Source organism: Sprattus sprattus, assembly GCF_963457725.1.
Source record: "Sprattus sprattus genome assembly, chromosome: 3".
In the NCBI taxonomy this organism is placed as follows: Eukaryota; Metazoa; Chordata; class Actinopteri; order Clupeiformes; family Clupeidae; genus Sprattus; species Sprattus sprattus.
In genome coordinates, this window is record NC_137922.1 from 22,733,416 (window position 1) to 22,755,915 (window position 22,500).

Here is a 22,500-nt window from a genome sequence, read left to right on the forward strand (position 1 = left end):
CACTAAAGGAAAGGCTTTGAGAGCAAATGAGACATTTGTTATACCTCAGCAACAGTCTGTCAGTCTGTTATTCTATCTACATGTACAGTATTTACCAACTGCAGTTGTCTTGTAGTCTGATAAATATGTTGTTGTTTTTTTTACATTATACAATAGTAAGCTTTTGTAGTGCTACTAGAAGCTATATTGAGAGCTAACTCTGTATACAAAATATCTGACCTATTTTTAAATAATAATATGATATAAATGTTTAAAAACAAACTTAAAATACATTTAATATAGCTAGCATGTCTGCTAGAATATGGTGTATTAATTGCAAAGGTAGACATGGATCATTCTGGATATCCACATAAAGAGATTTCACTGATTGTAGTGCCAGGTGTCATGTTGGCTTAAAACAGATGTTCTAAATTATAGCTATATCATACTATGCCTACTAAAGCCTACAAATGTAATAATGGTCATTTATGACATTAGTTTGTTTGTTTGTCTTTCCATTTGAATCCTGATTTGCATAAATGCTTATATGTTTTTTTCTATAGGCTGCAGCCAACTGGCAGTGCTTGTAAAAGTGATTCAAAATTGTCTCGAATGCATTGCATAGGTCAATGAACTTGTACCATATTTAAGCATGACATTAACAATGTGTTTTTAATGATGGGCACAATTTTCTTGTTAATAGAAAAATCACATGGTAAGCGTGTATGCTTATTACATGCTCACATGTGCATCTCAACTTGTATGAGAATGCTGTGGCGTTTGACTTCCTGACCCGAAAAGCCTTGCCTTGCAAAGGGCTGAAATCAACAAAGACCAGCAAATGGGAGGCCAAAAGGCTTCTGCTATTCTGGGTAGGTTTTCTGCAACTAAATTGAGCAGGCATGTTGCCCTCCACGTCAAGCCATAGGTTGACTATGGACTAATCCCATTTCACGCCATGTATAATGTTCTGGCAAATAGCCGCGAGTCTCACTCAGTCGGTGAAAGGATGAACGGACGGAACGCGGCAGCTATGAGCTGCGGGAATTAGAGTCACAAACACATAAACACATAAACACACACACACACACACACACACACACACACACACACACACACACACACACACACACACACACACACACACACACAGCACACACACACACACACACACAAATTGGACCTCAGTCCTTGATCGGAATGTAACGCAGGAATTGTCTGCATATCTGCCTCCCCACACGGATCCTAAATGCAAGCACTGAAAGCTGCCCTCTCCAAATCGAGTTCACTATCTCAAACTTACTTTGTAGACATTATCCAGGCACACCAGGAGGAGAGCACGCTGCCTGTGCACCGGTTGCAGAGGTTTGATTTAAAGCATACTTACCATTAGTGAAGCCGCTCTTAAACGGACTCTTATAGTCACCGGGGGTGAAAACTGAAGGGAATTAAATAGTAGCAATGAGCGAAGGCAAGCAATGACAGTCTCTTCTCCACACAGCCTGCTACTCATCCGCAACCACAGCAAAATGCAGAGGAATCAGTTTCATGCAAAGTATATCATTCAATGTTACTCACCCTTTTTATATACAGCTTTCAAAATGTGCAAACAGAGTTTGCAAGCTAATGTATAATAATAATAATAATAATACAAATAATAATAATAATAATAATAATAACAATAATAATAATAATGGCAGCCCTCTCTATCCTTCCCTTATCCGGAATGAGATCTGTTATGTAAAAAGTCTCTCAAGGGACTAGTTCTTCTAAGTGGTAATCTGTCTACACTCCACAGCCTGAGCCGCGTTTCTTAATTCCAGATGTTGAACACCTTTCCTCTCAATACGCTTCCGACTTCACTTGGATCTGATTGGCTTTGAACAAAGGCATCAAATAGTCCAGCCCCTTGATTGATGATTTAATTATCCATACAGTAGATTACAGCGTAGAGCCCGAGGAGAATGACTAGTTTATTTACATAACCAATCACGTCCTTTCAAAGGTGGAGCCTCTCTTTCCATCTACGTTGAGAGACGGCATGCGGTGGCTTCACTCAGAGTAAATAAATTAAACACAATAAAAAAGAAAGAAATCAATAGAACAAAACACCACCAACAACAGCCACGCCTACTGTTTTAGAATAAGCACCCCCCCCCCCCCCCCCCCCCCCCAAATAAGTCACTTATGTCTGTGGCAGTTCATACTTCGGGAGTATCTTTCATAAAGAACCATAAAGATCCAACTGACAAAGTAGCCTCCAACTTTGTAACCACACCCTTTGTGTAGAAAACGCCTACAATTAACTCATATTCAACACCTGCCATCTCATATTGTATACAATAAAACCCTGTGTTACGCTTTTAAGATGACGTGCAACGTGTGTGCATGTGATTTATTCTTCTATTCCTCTTCGTATTGTCTCCATTTTATTTAACCCTCGTTGCTGCCTAAAGAGATGCATCCGATGGCTGTACTTGCATGATGGTATTGCATTCACTATGAATACGCCCATGAACATGCCATGGAACAGCTAAATTGACAGCGTTCAGAGTTGAAGTTAGTGGATATTCATATAGCCTTGTTTTGGGGTCCTCTCAAGTTTCCATCGTGTAGTTTTCGAAGGAATCATTTTGTCTGGATTGTTTATTTTTGTGGTGTGGTTATGAACGTCAATGTAAATATTACTATTGTTCTGTTTGCAAGGCAAACACAAACCAACTCGTTTCTGTTGAATTACATCACGGGAGAGAGAAAGAGAGAAAAATAACTTATCACGTTTCCCAGAAGATGCTCACGTTCGGTGCTCCTCAATTATCCCTCCCCGTGAAGATAGGTGGCGTGTGTTTCAGGGTCTCTCCTCTGTAATACAGAAAAGAAAAAGAAAAAAATGTCATTAGAAGAGGCGTAACACGTCAGTCCGTCCCCAGGTTTGTTTCCTGGAGTGGCTGAAAGAGATCAGTTCTAACCTGCCCAGCAGGAATAACGGTCCTTCCTCCAACTATTTCCAAGGCTTATTATCATTTTGCAAGGATCCCGTTCTCTACAAATCGCGACTGCTCTTGTTTGTTGTACATCAACTGAAGTCACCAAGAAGATATAAACGTAAACAATCAGGTAGGTCATATTTGTTTTATTGCCTACAATTCACCTTTTTTTGGTCTAAGACTAGGTAAACGATCTAGATGTTAGAGTAACGGTACGCTTCTCTTAGAAAAAAAAAAGCGTTTCTCCCCGGCAAAGCGTTATGCCTTAACTTTTCTGTACCTGCGCAGGTAACATAGGTGCGCTGCACTTTACAAACGAATGCTTTCTTAAGGATATGATTCCTTTTAATATGGTGCATTTGATTAAACTGAAATTATTTCAGATGACAAAAAAAGCGTATTTTTATGGTGTAGTGCAAGATACACAATAAAATAATTATTGCCAAGCCATATCAACTTTACTCCTAAATGTAATGTTTTTTTGCTGTTCTTAGTATAGTCCCTGTAGATTTGGGCTAAAATTAGGCTTTGTAGGTATTTACTGCACCGGTTACGTTTCAAAACATAGCACATTGACAGCGGCGTACTCTGTTAATGACACAAATCGGTATTTTTCAGAGAAAAAAATCAGTAAGATTTGTACTATATTTCATTAATTTTCACAAGACCACAACTTGCATGGTATTTGTTAGCATTCGTGTTTGTTTTTCCAGTCACGCTTCGTTTCCCATTGTAATACAATCACACAGACTGAAGCCAAGTCAACGTGATGAGATCCTCTTAAATTTACAACACTGATTCAACGCTGAAATTTATATCGTGATTAATTTTCAGCCCGCGCCGAGCACAATTTACTAGACAAGAACTAGACACAGACAATATCCAGGCATGAGAAGTTCTCGGTTTGCCTATGGCTCGCTGGTATGCATTGCACAACTCTTCCGTGCGCACTGCATCCTCTGCGATTCTTGCTGTAATCCTGGAGTAAGGTTACAAAGTAAAAAAAAAAAAAAAGAACAGTTGTTGCTAAATCAGCAAATGTAATTTGTCAAGCTGTGCAATAGAAACTGTCCTAAAATGCTCTGCGTAAAATGTAGTAGAAAAACAGTAATCACGTAATTTGACTTCTAAATCCCTTGCCACTATTTGTATAGTAACAATGACTCTAACAAACACAACAGTAACAATACAAATATATTTTAAAAACACCATCATGCTATATATAAATCTCGTGGTCTACGTAAATCTTCAAACCGTGGACTATCTGTTATGCAAATGCATGACCTGCCGGACAAACCTCACAGTTTAGGAATATTTATTTCTAACTCAAAATTATCAGAACAAGGGGGAAACTCTTTCTCTTCAGTCACTCATAGATATATTTGCAAAGTTCCTACCATATTTAATATAAATTTCCCTAATAAAAATATAATATTAATCAAATCAAATAAAATCAAGCTTTATTTATACGGATGCAGAACTGTCAGAACAGATAACGAGAGCAATAGTTAACTGTTTTAGTTATCACTGCAAACAAACACACAGTTCTCACGTCTGTGATACCATTACTAAAGAAATGTTTTAAATTCAGTTTTAAATATGTATAGACTCAACTGCAGGGTCATATTTAAGTTCACAGTTTTAAGACAGCCTTCCTTCCATAGGCAGACTAGGGCATTGTGTGTCACACTGAAGGTGCAATTCTGTCTCCCCCCTTAGCCTCTCCCGTTGTCTTATGTCGCTTGCATTTACACCACCCTCGTCACTAGCATTAAATGACCAAGTGCATATTCAAGCAAAAATCCCTTCTCGCATGTAGCGCGTTTAAGTGAATCATCTAACGGTATGTAGAACACTGTAGATGTGAGCTTAACGCAATTTGTAATGTTGAAATTGGCGCCTGCTATTTAAATGGGATCTCGCAGTACCCACATTGTTGCTGTGCTTGGTTGCTAGATATTGAGCCTGCGTGCTGCTGATTCAAGGAGTCGAGTTCATGCGAACTGCCATCTGATCCAGTCTTATCAATGAAGCAGCTGATCATGGCGGATGGCCCCAGGTGTAAGAGGCGAAAACAAGCCAACCCAAGACGGAAAAACGGTAAGAAACTGTTTAAAAGTACCTCTGCAGAATAACTAAATGCGTGACGCTGAATTAGACTGTTACCACTGAGCTTCGGGATAAGGGTTTGGCGAGGGGCTAGCGCGTCGCATGTTTGCCTCTCCTTGGGAATAAATGACTGGAAGTGGGAAATAGTGCTTTATGGATCTCTATGGCAAACTAGCGGCTCTGTTCTACAGTCATTTGACCAGAGTATGGCAATTTTATGCGCTTGGCTATTTGTGTTTAATTGGGGTCTGTATACACGGAAGTTAAATAAGTTCAGAGCAGTTGAACAGCGACTGAAAAGGCAGCAGTGTGGGTACGGGAGGAATGCTCGAAAGTTTGGTATAGCGGTACTGCCGTCTTTATTTCCCACTAGACAGGGACCGTTATGTTGGCTGAGGCGTAGTTTGTTTATCTTGTGTTCTTGTCATACCTGTGGAAAATGGTCAGCAGCTGGTTGTTAGGCTTGCCATTGACTGTCACAGCTAAACTGCATGTCCTGTCTATGTAGCACATTTCTCCTAGATCACCGCTACGGTGCGAAACGCTCCGTTACTATTTTCATTCATGCCTTCTGGTAAACAATTTAATTGTATGTCTATGCGCCATTTCTAAAGCATCGCGATAGATGTACTAGTTTGTTGTGGTAGCTTACTTGTAGATGAACAGTAGTTGTATTCCTACTGATCAGAGATGACCAGTAGCTTCCACGGCTGGTGTCCTAGGACAGGGTATGCCACACAAGTGTAATTGCGATAACACAATTTGTGGTCTATTTGCGTTGAGTTGTAAAAGAACAAACACACACACTGTCACACACAAATGAACTCTGTGTCGTGGTTACTAAACCACTGATGGATACTGTTGCTATGTGAGTTGGAGAAATTTAACAAAAGAGGTATAATTATTTTATAACTTCTTTTTATCTTATTATTCGCCGACCATTTTTGTGGATGGTTTATTGATTGCTTTGGGGAAATGAATAGCTTTGATGAAATGTAGTTTCAGGCTTCTCTTTTGCCTAGTTTTGAAGTCAATTCTTGCAACTCTGATAAAACTATCGCTGCCCTAAGAAAGTACTCTGCATATCTCAAATGTGCGACAATGTAGGCTACGGTTGCTTTTGGTTTGTTGAGCTTAGGGAGTGGTATTTTGGTATTTGTATGTTATAGTGTTAATTCCGTTGTTTCACGGGGATTAAGTAGAATAAAGACGCATTCATTTGTCTGTGAAATGTAGCTACCCTGTTTCCCCCATTCACGATTTGAAATGTCACAATCGTGTCCTCGTTTTATGTTTTGGCTCTATTTTTTTTATTATTATTAATGTCGCGTATTGATTTCTAAAATCAATGTTAGTAGTTGAGGGTCTTCTCTGCATACAAGTAGCTTCAAACACGCCGGTACTCCCTGCCCAACAAAAGGTTGCAGCAAGGCAGCCCGTGTTCACTGGGCAAAGCATGGCTTTTGAGAGGAAGAAATACAGTAAACAAGCGCTCGGATGTTTGCTGGAGATTTTTAACCCGCTATTCACAGCTGTCGCTGAAACAAGCAGGCATTCTGTTTCTGTAAACTCACTCCTCACTGAAGGTTTTTTTTTTGTCTGTCGAGGGTCAGAAACCACTCAGTACAAAATGTGTTTAAATCCAACACCCATATTTACGCAATATGCCAAACACAAAGCAGAACAAAAAATAATTCCTGTGAACATCACTGTGGCAATTCATATCACTACCCCCTAAATGGTCTTAATATATATATTATAAATATGAGTAAAATGCTATTGTAACTCCTATTATAACTGGGACTTAAAACATGGAGTGACCCCCCCTCCTGTTACTTTGTTATTTCCCCCCCTCATGTCATACGATGCCTCCAATAGCTACCCCTTTGGGATTGCTTTGGTTTTATCTGAGCTGAGTGGGTATTTTTTCTCCACTGGGTTCATGAAAAGATGGCTGAGAAGAGGTTGTGTCTTGGCCGATAACACTACCTAAGATGATGCTTATCGCAGTGATACTGAGATTCCTTGAATTGAATAAAAGTGTCCACTAACTGGATATAAATACTGAAAATCTAAAACGGGGACCGGAAAACAGGGGAGACAGTAATTTAAAAAGGTAACTGTTTCACAGAAATAAAAATGTCTATGTCAGATGCACTGCTTTTTTTTGTAGATTTAGTGGAAATAATGTTGTGCTGGTGTCTGAATTGTATTGTGTCAGTAAACATGTTGAGGGGACATGCGTATCGACTTTATGTGTATCTACATGCATCTCTGTGTACGTTGTTGGTAGGCTCTAGTTTATGACCTCAGTGACTAGTATAGTATTCAGTATGTCGAGGTACGTTGACAGTTTGTTTGTGTGACATCTCAGGCTTCATAAATATTTCAGGGCATCACTCAGTCACCGCATACCATCACTATTATACACGCTGCCTTACAGTACACATATTTGAATAATATAAAAAGGGTGAAAAAATACGCTGGGATAGTTTGAGTCTTAGTCAAGTTTAACTGTTAATACCAAGAATAGATTTTCCCACCTATCCATCCAACTCCTACTTATCATATCAGCCTATGCATATTTTACTAGCAGTGTAAGGACACTGATGTCGGTGTCAGACAAAATGATCCTCCATCGACAGTGTGACGACTTTTTCCCTTTTTTTTTTTTTTTTTGCCCCTGTACGATTTGTTTATATGTGTGGCAATCAGTGATAACACAGCTGTTTGAACTGCAAAGAGATCAGAGTTCTAGTCCGCCTTTTATGATGTACTTGATATGCCTTTTCCCTGGACTAGATGACCTAGGTCCCATCCTGTGCACAAGCAAAAGGTCACCGTGTGGTTCCGAGCTAAGCTTATGGCGCCTGTGTAGTTTTGTTGTAATTTTCTGGCCCTCCAGGTGTTGCAAGGCTGTTCCAGCTGTGTGTGTGTGTGTGTGTGTGTGTGTGTGGATGGATGTGAGGGGGTGGGGGGGTTGGCTTGGCTGTTTGTAAGTACAGCTGTTGCAGTCCTCTGGAAGGCTTGTCCTCTCAAGATTTTAAGTCAAGCAAAGCTTGAGAAAGCGTGCTTTTCTATTCTGGGGTGGCTGTCTTTCTCTGTATTTTAATGATTGTGTATGAAAGAAACACAACGTGGGATTTGATTCGTTTTCCCCTGTTTAGATTGTTTGAATCCTAGTGTGTGCTGTGAATGTCAGGAAACTATTCCATACTGACGTGTGTTTGTCTGGAGTGTATACCATCATTTGTGGATGCTTGGTTTGTTGGATTCATGTGTAGTTATTTGGGAGCAACTTGACCATGATTTAATCAGCTTCTTCGTGCCCTGGGCCCTCTCTACCAGACAAACAGTGCAGACAGCTCTTCCTATAACTACCCTCCAGTCATCTGAATTCGTACAGTCTAAGTTGATGAGCTGTGTGTGAGTGCCGTAAACTTTCAATGCTCGCCTTTTTTTTTTGGTACACATTTCTTGAAACACAAGGAAGGACCTATTCATTTTCAATCAGCACAAAGCCATTCAATAATAGATGCTCCCTCCAGAATATATTGATTACATAATTTAAGGTAGGAAAAAAAAAAGACAGCCTCTCTTTGGCTCCAAGCGTTTTATACAATGCTCACTGTTTGATTAATAAAAAGCCCTCCGCGTTCATGCTTAAGGTAGGAAGCGGATGGGGGTAGAGTGGGGTGGGAAGGGGTGGGCTACTAATTCTTTTGCAGAAGCCTTGCTTTCAGCCCCTAACAATGGAAGATTTCTTCCAGTCCAAACATTTTGTCCATCTCTATCACTTACTCGCTTTAAAGGTGCCCCCCCCCCCCCCCCTCCCATTTTTATCCCAAACCCCCTTGACCCCCCCCCCCCCCCACCCCACCCCAGCCTCCCCAAAGGCAGGCAGCAGTGTTGTCGCTGTGACTAGCGGAGGGACAGTGCAGGTTTTTGCAGTGCTGTCAGACACATGATTGTCAGTGGTAATGCGATGCATTTACATGTTTATAACGCCCAGTGTTGCAGGGGTGTCCACTGTACCATTCACAGTGCCATCTCTGTAAGGGCTCAATTGTCTGTGGAGGCGAAGCAGACACCTTTTCTGATGGCTTTTTCACTTGGGCAGAAATGGAAAGGGAGGTTTTTTTTTCTTCCCCCTGCCGTGCATCGGTGTTTAGGAAAGGATTATTTTGTTTAAGCAAGTGAAATAATTACTGCTGATATATCGTGCCAGAAACACACAATCTCAGTCGGACAGGATGGCAGACTTGTGGAAATGCCAGTGTAGGGGTTCTTGGAGCAAACAGCATTTTTGAAAATCTATTACAGGGCTGTGTTGCCATTAGACGAGCGATGACATTTTTTATGATGTGAAATGGCTTTTTTATGTCGAAATTTTGCATCCATTTATTTTTCGGTGTGTACAGTGGAGATGACAGCCCAGTGTGTCTACATACAATACTGGTTTGATCGCTGTCTCTCCACTGATCCGTCTAGGTTGTTTCCTGGTGTGATAATATTGCACCGCTTTGGATTAAATGAAGGCTACAAGTGTATTTTCTGTTGGGGAACACTCACCTGTTTTAAGGACAATTTTGTCTTCCTTTCCAAGAGTTCCTTGTCCGCCTTATTTATCAGCAGGTATCTTCAGTCTCAGAATTCCACATCTTCTAATATTCAAACATCTCCATTCAGTTTCTTTTTTACACACATCTATTTCAACAGCAATATATGCATAACAGCATTGTTTCCCAATCAAAAGTATCAATTTAGTACAAGTACGCTATTTTGTGGGAGAGAAAAGAAAAAATCTGCCATCGAGAAAAAAGTGAAGGGAGTGAGAGGCAGTGACAGCACAACCAATCAGATTTCTGGCAGAGATAAGAAGCCGATATAATGACATGGCCTCAAATTAACATGTGGGGAGCAGGAAGAGAGCCTCTGAAAGAGGGAGGACTTAGTGTGCTTGAGAGCCTTGAGCGCACAGGCACTGGACTTGCAAATGTGCATAACACACTGAAAAGCCTGCTGAAATTACTCGCTCGTTGGAAACTGAGAAAAGAGAAAAGCCCTAAGAAGCACACGGGCCTCGTTCCAAACCCCAAAAAAGCAAACAAACAGAAAAAAGCGCCCCAGTGTTCTACCTGTGCTCTGGAGAACAGGCAGTGTGCTGGAGCTGTTCTGCGTGTCGCAGGCTGCATCCCTATGGCCACACTGGAGCACTCAGTGTGCACAGATTATCTTGTAACACAACATGTCATAATGTGAAATTAATGTGCACCTCCTCTCCTTGTCACTGCTAGTTCAAAGTCCCCCTCCTCCACTCCTCCCCTCCTGTTCTTTCCCCTTTCCTTTTTCAACCTGTTTTCTTTCACCTCCCTAATTTTTTTTACAAGCAATTTTTTCCCCGTAACATATTTTTCTATATATTTTTTTCTATGTACACATATATATATATATATATATATATATATATATATATATATATATATATATATATATATATATATTTATGTATATATATATTTACGTGTATATATATTTATATATATATATACTTTTTTTTTTTTTTTGCCCTGCCTGTGAAGATATTTTCGCCTAACGGGAAGAACACACACAGAAGAGGCAGCGCTGGCTGAACCCCTGACACCACGGTCTTTGGAATGCCTTAGGTATGATTTCACTTTCGCTTACATCAATGCTGACCTGAATGCCTTTCATATCTGATCCGCCGTGTCTCTCCCAGTAAACATCCCCTGAGGGGGGAACAAAGAAGGAAGCTCTTCTTCTTCTTAATCACAATTCAGCCCTTTCAGCGCCGGCAGGGTACATTTGCATTCACCATCAGAAAGCCCGAGATGAAAAGGGGGAGAAAAGAAGAGCAAGAATGGAGTAAAAAAAAAAAAAAAAGGGTGGGTGGGTGAGCAAAATAACTTAGGTGTTTGTGGCTGTTTGTAAGGCCTCCCCTGGTTACAAGCCTTATATAGCTCCGGCTTGGCCCTCTTGACAGCCAGATAGTGTTACAAGATGGCATGGCGGAGCTATTCGTGGCAACTCACTCTAACACTTAAGAAAAAAAAAAGTGTCTGTGAGAGATCAGGTTGTACTTTTAAGAAGCCTATAATAGGTAGGAGCAGGTGTGTGCATACACAATGGTTTTTTTGTTTTGTTCTTTTAACCTGCATGCTTGGCAGTGGGAGTTGGGAACTCCGTATTAGCGTACATGCTATCCATCAAATCATTTTTAGCCTGGTGATGTGTGTGTGCCCACCGACTTCACAAGGGCAGCTCATAAATTATATGCATGCCACAAGTATATGTGTGAGTGATTCATATAAATATATGAAATATTATACCGTCTTTTTTAATCATCTGCGTCTCTGAAATGCACATTGTTTCCCACAATGTGTTTGAGACACAGGCGGTATAAAAACCAGAGATGCACTTTAAAAAAAATCAAAAATAGAATAAATAAACACAATAATTTGGCTGGATGACTTCATCGCACCAGTTGCCTTCCGCTTCTTTCAATCTCTCCCTCTCTGATCACATATGCGAATCCGTCGTACCTCTTTAATAATACGGGATGCTACAACTTGAAACGTATCATGTGATATGAATTCCAGGTTTTCTCCCCCCCAGAACTTTTTTGTTAAGAAAAAAAGGATTATCTGCACACGTTCGTTCCCCCACCCCCCAAGCAGGCCAGGATTTAGGCAGCTTTACTTCAGCAAACACCTTTGGACACTGGGAAAAGTAGGAGTCTGTTTGCAAAAGGAGCCTTTTGTTCCGAGCGGTGCAGGGATAATGCTTTACTAGGCAGGCGTGATATTAACCCATGCCTCTATGCCAGGAAACTGGTTAACTCTTTGTGGACTTTCGCTCTCTTGCTGTCGTTCTCTCTCTGCCTCTCTTCCTCTCTTTCTCGCTTTCTGTCTTTTTCTCTGTCTCTCTCTCTCTCTTTTTCTCTCTAGGGGTTTGTTTCCTTGGCCGCGTACTTTAGTGAATGATTTTTGTCTCTCTGTTGGAGTCTTGCACAACCTCCTCTCTGCCCTTCCCTCAGTGGAAAAGTTGATGAATATGCATTTAAAGAGAAAAAACAATTGCCCCGGATGCTTGCATTGGATAAAGTATCCGACCATATGTCAGTGTATGTGGCATTGTATCACTTTGTCAAAATGGCCTATATTCAGTCTGTGCACTTCCAGAGAGCATCACGACTCAGGGACACAGGGACACAGGGAAACGGCAGACGTGTTGTTCAGTGGTCAGTGTTTATAATCAGTGGTGTGTCTGGCTCTTCCTGGTGGCCTGTGCCGTCGCTCGTGCCCGGCGCTCTGCGTCCGCTCCTCTCCTGACATCTGTCGCCGTGGACGACCAGAGAAAGCCACTAGGGGTGCGGACACTTCTTGCGTCATCAGTGACTAACGAAAACGCATGATTCACCAAGAGGTCTGGCTGTCCACCGCCCCTTCGGGCCTAGCACACACACACACACACAAACACACGCACACACACACACACATGCACAGAGCTCTTCCGTCATCATACCAAAAAAAAACAAGATAGAGGGAATAAAAACTAGCAGGAAGGGTAAAATGAAGGCGTAAAGCAGGAGGGAATCTGTTGCTGCGAATGCTCGGGTACGTCTCAGACGTTTGAAATACTGATCAAATTACAGCAGGGCTCCCCCACTGCCACCCAGGTGCTTTTAATGTACATGCCACTGCTCAGCTTTAGCTCCATCTCCAGAACACACACTTGTGTGAGCGAGTGTGTGTGTGTGTGTGTATGTATGTGTGTTCCCTCTAGGTGTGTGCGTATTTCTATAAGTGTGTGTGCACGTTTGTTTTGTGTAAGAGTATGTAGGCCGATATGTTGGTTGTCAGTAGCCGTGGTTGGCGTCTGTGAGGTGATTGGGCATGAGGTGCTTGAGTGATGGAGAAGTAGTGACAGAATTAAAGGTGTTTGCGGCATGGTTACGCCACGGCTCACCCCCTAAGCCCCTCTGTCACTCCGGCCGCGTGCTTTGACAGTTCATATCTTTTTCCCCCTGCAAGGTGATTTATGCCTGCACACTGTCACACACACACACACACACACACACACACACACACACACACACACACACACACACACACACACACACACACACACACACACACACACACACACACACACACACACACACACACACACACACTCACACACACACTGTCACAGGCCTCCTGACCAGAGCAACTCACGCCCCCGGCATCATGCTGCCACTGTGTTTGTTTTTATCCTCTTCACCTCCTCTGGCTTCTTCTTCTTCTTCTTCTTTTTCTTCTCCTTCTTCTTCTACTGTAATTGACATCCTTAATTTTCTCGTTCATAATGTTCCCTTCTTGTTCCTTCAACTCCACATCTGCCTGTTCTTATTCTATCCCCCCCCACCCCAAGTTTTTTTTCCAATCTCCTGAAGAGCAAACACAGAAATTGAAACATCATTGGACTGGCAAATAATTGAATGCGTTTGGGCTTTTCATTCATCTGCGTACCTTGCAGAGCAAAGCCAGGATATTTTATGCATCCAGCTAAAAAAAAAGAAATCATCTTTTGAGAGAGAGACATCAGGGCTCATTTCCGTCTCCCCCTCGCTCAAATGCAAAGGAGTTTATTTCCTGCGGTGTGTCTCCCAACTCCTTGCACGCAGCCAGTTGTTTGTAAATGCCCAGCGCGCTCGGGAACTGTCGGATCCACAAGTATCAACTTTTTTTTTTCCCTCCTTTTTGCGTTTGATTTGCACGTCACACTTGGTGTGTGAGTCTCCACCGCTCGGCGACACAGGTGCAAACGCTTTTATTTCCCTTTATTCTACAGAGCAGGAGACTGTCAGGTTTGTGATGTATACATTTGCATTTGCGGACGATATCTGATGGTTTGATTATATATTTCTTCCACCGCATACATACCCTCCCCAGCACCTCGCAGGGATGAACAGCTGAGAAGCCCCAAGTGCTATCCTGCCACATTTTGTGCTTCAGTAGAAACTGAGAAGTGGTAGAAAAAAAAAGAACACACACACACAATTTCAATCCTGCATCTTTTCAAGGTGATTGGGAATGTGTTTGTCTTGTCATGTGTGTATTTCCCTCTTGAGTAGACACTCAGTGTGCTTGTGTGACATTTGCCACCAGATTCTCTCCCCAAAGTCAACGGTGTGTGTGTGTGTGTGTGTGTGTGTGTGTGTGTGTGTATGTTTTGTATGTGCACTAATATAAGCCACGTTTAAAAAGTGTTATGAAAGGGTCATGTGTGTGATTATTTGTGTGTGTGTGTGTGTGTGTGTGTGTGTGTGTGTGTGTGTGTATGTGTGTGTGAGTGTGTGCTGGGTGTTGGTGGTGAAGGGGTATTTTTTCAAACCTGTACGCAGTTAAGACAGTTATCAGCCCCCAACTTGTGCACATCTTTTCAAGGTGATTGGGAATGTGTTTGTCTTGTCATGTGTGTATTTCCCTCTTGAGTAGACACTCAGTGTGCTTGTGTGACATTTGCCACCAGATTCTCTCCCCAAAGTCAACGGTGTGTGTGTGTGTGTGTGTGTGTGTGTGTGTGTGTGTGTGTGTGTGTGTATGTTTTGTATGTGCACTAATATAAGCCACGTTTAAAAAGTGTTATGAAAGGGTCATGTGTGTGATTATTTGTGTGTGTGTGTGTGTGTGTGTGTGTGTGTATGTGTGTGTGAGTGTGTGCTGGGTGTTGGTAGTGAAGGGGTATTTCTTCAAACCTGTACGCAGTTAAGACAGTTATCAGCCCCCCACTTGTGCTTTTTTTCTGTCATTATCTAGCTCTCTTATGAGCTGGTCGTGTTGCTAATTGCATCTGTGTACTGAGAGATGTGTGTGCTCTCTGTATTGGTGTGAATGTTCCAGTACACCTCCTTGCTTATTTTCACTGCATGTGCAAAGTTGTCACCTACATACAAAAAAAAATGGTGCTGAAAGCTATGCTCAAATTTAGTGTCTGATGTCTCTGTGCTCATTTCAGCGAGTCCACACCACAGCCCCACTCACACACACATACACACACAGACAGACAGACAGGTGCACACAGAAACACACACACAGACACACACACACACACACACACACACACACACACACACACGCACGCACACACACACACAGACAGACAGACAGGTGCACACACACACACACACACACACACTTTGATGTATGTTTGATTGTCGGGTGGAAGATCACTTCTGGCAAGGTCACGGACACATGGAACAATCAATAACAGATCGTCAGATTAAGGTATCATGACATCAGGAAATCTAGGTCTCTTTCAGGTGTGATTGAAGGCCTCCTAGTGCTCGTGCTCTTGTCAGGCATGTCTGCTAATTGTATATGCCAGTCACTACAACCCTATATCTTTTTCTCTCTATTGAGCTAGCTGTCATTCCCACACTATTGCTACAATTTGAAATTGCCCCTCAAGAATTCGATGTTAATTTAAATTTGTTTTTGTATTCATATTGTGGACTGAGATGCGGAGTGTGACATTTGCTTTCTGCATACTACAGACTCTTTGAATACTTTCAGCATGTCAGAGATCAAATGGTCTCTTAACTAAGCATTAGCACAGAGAAAGAGAGGGGGAGGGCGTAGAGGGAGAGAGAGAGAGAGAGAGAGAGAGAGAGAGAGAGGGGAAATGGTTGAAATTGCGTTTGCCCTGTTATTCAAACATGCACTCAACCTGAGGTGAAAGAGTGTCAAGGAGAAATAGACAGGGGGTGGGGGAGGGAAAAAAAAAACAAAAAAAAAGAGACAACCTTTTCGTCTCCCCTTGCTCAGTTGTCACGTCTAGAGCAGGACACGTGTAAGGACAGAGTGTGAGCGCGAGCGCAAGCTTGTCGCGGGGCCGTGTCGGTGTGCGAAGGTAAGGCCCTGGCACTAATCGCTTCTGACTGGAGATGGAGCCCAACTGAACGGCCCTTGTCCCGCCGCTGTCAAACACAAATGTCAAACAGACACCTCCTCAGGTAGCGGGGGGATAATCACTCGGACAGCCTGTCCGCAGCCTTTCCCAGACGGGCGGACACGGAGCCCTGGCGCCTGGGAAGGCTTTCTCTCCTCTCTCTCTCTCTTTCCCTCTATCTCTTCCTCCCTCCCTCTCTCTCTCTCCCTCTCTTTTTGTTTCTCTCAGCTCCTCTACCTGCATTGTTTAGGCCTCCGTCTCTGACCAGGCGCCCATCACTCCCCCCACACACAGACACACACACACACACACACACACACACACACACACACACACACACACACACACCAAACACACACACACACACACACACACACACACACACACACACACACACTAATTACTGGTCCTCCCAGTCCTCCAAAGAGGGGAAGTAGTCTTCTTATCAGCTCCCACGTCTTGTTCCAACATTCCTGAGATAAACTCACTATCACTTTGTTATTCTTACTTCTTAGGGGTATTACAATTAGTGTAGCCATAAAAAAATGGCTGCTCTTCGTAGGATACTCTCTCTTTTCCTACTCCCTAGTCTTAGATAGGGGCTGTTTGAGGACTCAAAAGCCCCACAAACTGCCTAAAAGAGTGTGCGTCTTACCCAAAACAGTTGTGCGTTGTGGCGAAATAACGCATGCAGGCAGTGGCGGCTGAAGGTGACAAGGAGCAAAGAGGCGAGAACAACTTAAAGAAACGGCGTATAGCATGATGTATGACTAGAAGCATTAGTGTGTGTGTGTGTGTGTTGCTAAAGCTTAAGCATCACAGGTACTTAGCCTTGTGAATTAAGGATTAATCAAATTGCACGTCATGCTTGAGGCACCTGGATGCATGACTGCTTTGTTAAGAAACATGTAGGTGGGGAAAGTCCTCTTCAATGACTGGCCGTTTTTATTCAAATGACAGGTACACACACAGGCACAAACACACACACACACACACTCACACACAAACGAAGACTTGCCCACCTCTTCCTCTGCTGCTCATGTTTGAGAGACAGCGTTCACTGGGATTTTTGTACTCCAGCACCCAGAGCCTCCTTATAAACTGGCAATCACGGAATCTCTAATGTTATTATTTTTCATAATTAGTTACAGCAACACTCATCCCCTGACTGGCGGAAAGGAGTATTCCTTAGTAATTAAAGTAATGAAATATTCATTTATGCTACCTTTTCAGCAGGCTCGCAAATGAGCCAGCCACACTTAATGTCCGCATTGCCTCTGATTTTATTATAATGGCAGCCTGGCACATCTGCAATTAGTACTTCCACTGACAGTTACAATTTCAGAGGGGCGGTAAGCAGAGTCGTGTGTGTGTGTGTGTGTGTGTGTGTGTGTGTGTGTGTGTGTGTGTAGGGGAAGAGGGAGACTGAGGGGGCTGGCATTATTACTCCTGCAAAAGCCTCCCTGTCTCTTTAACCTTGCTGTATGTGTGGATGTGTGTGTGTGTTTGTGTGTTCATATATGTGTGTGTGCGTGTACACATGTATGTGTATGTGTGTGTGTAGTTTTTTTTCTCCCTTCCAACGCAGAGGTTACCTTTTCCCAGCGGTGCAAAATCGACTTGACATAACTGTTCATCAGTTTCAGGATTCTCCCTGGAGGTATTTGCATCAAATCAACCCAGTCAAGCTTCAAGTTGAAATTGGCAGGCCAGAACCTGACAGGCTAGGGACCCGGGAGAGGGAGACAGGCAGGCAGGCAGGCAGGCAGGCGGGCAGGCAGGCAGAGCTGTGCTGAGCACTGCGCCGCGCCGCACAGGCAGCCAACTGACAGTGTCAGGGCGGGAGGGTGAGGGCGAGACAAAGCTTCCCCCGGCCGCCGTGGCAACGCGCGAGGGGCCCCCAGCCACCCGGGTCACTGGGGTAATAGGCGCAAAGTTAAGAGGACGGCCATGACAGTGGGCTTTTTTTCCCCCTTCTTCTTCTTCTTCTCCTTCTTCTCTTCCCCCTCTTATTGGATCCCTTTCTTCCTCACGCTCTGCGTTTCTCTGGTCAGATCTTTGCCATTATGTGTTGTGTTGTAGGTTGTCAGGAGTATTAGAGCAGTTAGGCCGAGAGAGTGTGTGTGTGTGTGTGTGTGTGTGTGTGTTGGGGGAGGTGTGTGTGTGTGTGGGGGGGGGGTCAGCCTGTTTGTTTGAGGTATTGACAGGACAGAACTGGTACAGTGCAAGGGATGATATAGCGCCTGATCAAAACCACTCAGCAACTGCAGCAATGGATATTGAGCGTCCGCCTTTCAGAGCAAGCACACACACACACACACACACACACACACACACACACACACACACACACACACACACACACACACACACACACACACAAACACTTAATACCAAGCACCCATCAGCTTCTCTGTGGCTTCCAGTCTTTAACCAACAGGATTGAAGGCCCTTTTAGCCCTGCACATGTAAAAACAGCGCGTTCACATCACCCAGGGTAGGGTAAATAAAACGTGAAAAGGTTACAGCTGACATGAATGAGCCTCTGTTATTTCCAGCCCTCTGTTTCGTCTGTAATGCCACTAATAGAAACGGAGATGAGGCCGCATGTGATGAAACTTTGGTGAATCTGGTGCTCCAATTCTGTCGGTGCTGCACTACAAAGCCGTCTAAAAATTTTATTGTAAAACACTGGAATCCCCCAAGAGGGAAGTTGAGAGAGAGCACTGGAGTTTCTTATTATATATATCTTTTTATAAATACATTTATATATATATTTATGTATTATTCAGAAGCTCAAGGGGAGGTGCTCATTAATGTTTTCTATAGGCTTTGTTTCATTCCTTTTGCACCTTTTAACATGCACACACGCATTAAAAAAGTATTAGCTTGCAACAGAGCCAGACACCGCCCTGTGTCACAGCCCTGTGACACTTTCAGATCTCTCTCTCTGTCTCTTCCTTACCCCTCCCTTTCTCAAAGACTCCCTCTGTCTTTCTCTCTCACTCTCTCTGCCCCTCTACCCCTCCCGTCCGCTCCCTGTCTCCCTCTCTCCCTGTCTCCCTCTCTCCCCTCTCTCTCCCTCTCTCCCCTCTCTCCCCTCTCTCTCCCCTCTCTCTCCCTCTCTCAGCTTTACATGTGACAGGGCAGGCCTGATGGGTTGATGCCCATTCGACAGGCGGCATTGAGGTAAAGTGGTGTGACGGCAGAGTTTTGTTAAGCCGGGAACAAAGAGATGGAGATGCCGGCCCGGTATTGTCTGAGTGCATATTGGCCTTGTCACAGTTTTTCAGGATTTAATGCTCTGTTTATTTCCACCCATCACAGCTAGGATTCAGAGAAGGTGCTCTCTTGCCTTCAAAACCATATGTACATACAAATTCTCCTGTAAATCTCTTGAGAGAATGGAGTAAGACAGACGAGGAGGGAAAAATGGGTTTATTTATTTTATTACATTATCTTCATGTTTGGTGTGACATGTGTGGGTTGTATTTATTTTGTTATTTTGGGATTTCTCTAAACTACTTTTATTCCCAGATTCAGATCAGATTTTCATCTTTGGCAGAGTATAGTTGTAGATCATTCTTTTTTAAGCGAAAGGCAAAAAAAACCCTGAATGATGTTTCTTTTCGAAGTAAGAGGTAAAAGGTTTTTGTCCACTTTCTGACAAGCACAAGGACATCAACAAGTTCATTTGTGGTAGTGGTGAGGTGGGGTGGGGTGGGGTGAGGGGATGGGTGATGCGGTGTGCTGTGGTGTGGTGTGGTGTTGGAGGTTGGAGGGGGATGGGGTCGTCTCACTCTGCAACCTGGAGGCCTCTCTCTGTGAGCCCCCACCCCCCCACCCCCTCCCCTCCCCTCCCCGACAACCATCACCCACCCACCCCCGGGCAGCCTCCTTTCAGAGCCTCCAGAAGTGTTTGCAGTGCGATTAGCCACTGAGGCAGCAGAGGCTGGAGAGGCAGAGGTAGCCATAGGGAGGGTCGTCCAGCTCTGAGGAATGCCTGTCCGGCCAGGGCGCGAGCACCGCAGAGAAAGCCCTTATTCGAGGGCAGCCAGGTAGCGTGTTTCCCCATCAAACACTGGAGCTGCTCTCTGGCCCCTCACTATATTAATCCCACCATGCTCAGACACAGCAGCGTCCTCTCTGTCTCTGTTCTTCCCTTCTCTCTCTCTTTTTTTTTGCAATGGCAGGGTCTCTCTCTGATTTTTTCCCTCATATTTAGTAACAAATGCCTGCAATCTGCATCTTCTACAGGAGGTGAAATTTTTGTGCTTTGGAAGCTTTCCCTCATGTCTCTGGGCCTTGTTTTTTTTTTTTTGGCGTAGCCCATAAGTGGTCTATTTCTGCTGTTCATGACACATGTAAAAAGTGCACAGGAAGCTTCAGGGACAATGAGTGGCGTGAGAGTATTTGCAAGGGCTTATATTCTGTCTGCGTTGGAAGGCTCTGTGGCATTAATCAAGGCCCCCGAACAAGGGGAGGAGAGAGTGGGGAGAAAAAAAAAGGCTTTTTAAAAGTCTTGTAGGACACGGACAGAGGAGTCTTCTTCAAATCCAATGATATTTTCACGAGCCTGTAAAAATGATGGCCCTGCTCCTGTTCTGGCCATCTGCGCTTTTATTTGCCACTGGTATGCTTGAATTGTAAAAGGGGAGTTAGGAGATAGTGACTTTCATTTTGTTAAATAGTTACTTAAGGTCAAGACAGAGGGAGAGAGCAAGGGAGAGAGAGAGAGAGAGAGAGAGCGAGAGAGAGAGAGAGACACGGAAAGGGAGAGAGATGCCATTACGGTATTGGTTATTACAGATGGGCACAAAGAGATTCTACAATTTGCAGAGTGACTGATAGAGGTTAGATTCATGTAAAGGGCTTGTCTGCTGTCATTGTCTTGGCAGTGTTTAGGGAGATATGGTTGGAACACAGATGCGGTTGTGTGTGTGTGTGTGTGTGTGTGTGTGTGTGTGTGTGTAGGTGGGTGGGGGGTCGGGGGGGGGGGGGGGGGGGGGCGGGGTGGGGGGTGCTGGCAATCACTGGGTTAACAAAATTAAACAATTTGTAAACAGACCAAATCATGCAATCCGGTATTTTTTTTCCGAGACTCCTAAACAATTAGAAAATTACAGTAGATAAAAATTGTCCTCTGCCTGTATTTATGCAATCAACATAACGAAGAAACAAAACAATTTAATGTGGGAAAATCATCATTCATCTGCATTATAATTGCTTCTTTTCCACGTCTACAGGGCGGTTAATTAAAATTGTGATTAAATGCGTCTGCCCTGCCTAAGATGTCTTCCCCCCAAACAGGTGGTACAGAATTCAAAAGTAAAGAGAAAAACGTAATTAGCATTGGAAATTGAGAAATTGCCTGCAAGAATCGGTGTTAATTTCAGTCACTGATGAGGTAATTTATAAAGGGGCGCAGCGGAGGCTGCACGGAGGCACGATTGCCATGTTGTCCACTCAGCCCCCGCCCCAGCATGCAGGTGAACATGTTTACAAAACACAGAGGAAGCCTGAATGCTACCGATTTGCTCAGTTAGCCCCCCCCCCATACCCCCTACACCTCAACACACACACGCACACACACACTCCCCTCCTCCTTGCAGACCCGCCACAACCCACTCGCTCCCCTTCATCTCTCTCCCTCCCTCCCTCCCTCACTCTCTCTCTCTCTTCTTCCCTCCCTCCCTCCCTCCCTCACTCTCTCTCTCCCTCTTCCCCCTCCTTCACAGAGAGTCTGGATCCCTGCGCGTCAGGAGCGGTAACGGCAGCTATTTTGACACATGGGGCTTTTTTTTTACAAAGAGCCTGTCGACTGTGAGGGCCTTTCGAAGTCGTGAGGTAACGCGTGGCGTCATTAGCCGTGCTGGCTCGCCCAGTTGTACAAACAGTGAGCTCCCTGTCATCCCATTTCTTTTTCATCCCCACTCTCTCTCTTTCTCTCTCCATTCCCTTGCTCCTTTATTCCAACCCCTGCCCCTTGCTTCCTGGGGGAAAGTTTCTGAACACCTCTTATTTTTATTGAGCCCCCGTCGGGCCGCCTATGGTCTTGGCCACCATCGATAGCCCCGGTCAGATTTTCAGGATAATTCAGGCGGAGCACGAGCCAGACAGTGATGGCCTCCCCGCCCCTGAATATCTACTGAGTTAATTAAGGAAGTGTTCATCATCGGAGTGGCCTGATTGCGTCAGCACCGACACAAGATGGAGTGGGGCCGCTCGAGCGGCGAGGGAGGAATCGCTCGCAAGTTATTTTATTTTATTTCAAAGATCGGCGTTGTCGATGGCCGCTGCGATCCACGCGTCAGCCTCGATTGCGAAGAGAAGTAGGACAGGTGCTATTATCCGCTCTGACGGTGCTGTGACTGTACTGTGACAGTGCTGTGACTAGGCACATTATGGCAGTGTTTTGTTTACGTGTGTGTGTGTGTGCTTTTTCTTCTCTGCCTAATTAAATTATTGC

The 22,500-nt window shown here is 43.9% G+C and overlaps 1 protein-coding gene across 2 annotated transcripts in view; it reads left to right on the forward strand.

Moving 5' to 3' along the window:
• Positions 1-2,954: 2,954 nt before the first annotated feature.
• The window catches only part of zeb2b (zinc finger E-box binding homeobox 2b), a 76,601-nt gene continuing 57,055 nt past the window's right edge, over positions 2,955-22,500 (forward strand). The window contains exons 1-2 of one of the 2 annotated variants that reach the window (XM_080833975.1): positions 2,955-3,096; positions 4,923-5,066. In XM_080833975.1, coding sequence (XP_080690101.1) covers positions 4,994-5,066 — 73 coding nt within the window. In that variant the 5' untranslated portion in view covers positions 2,955-3,096; positions 4,923-4,993. The remainder of the gene's footprint in view (positions 3,097-4,922; positions 5,067-22,500) is intronic. The other variant, XM_080833974.1, reaches the window with a different exon arrangement.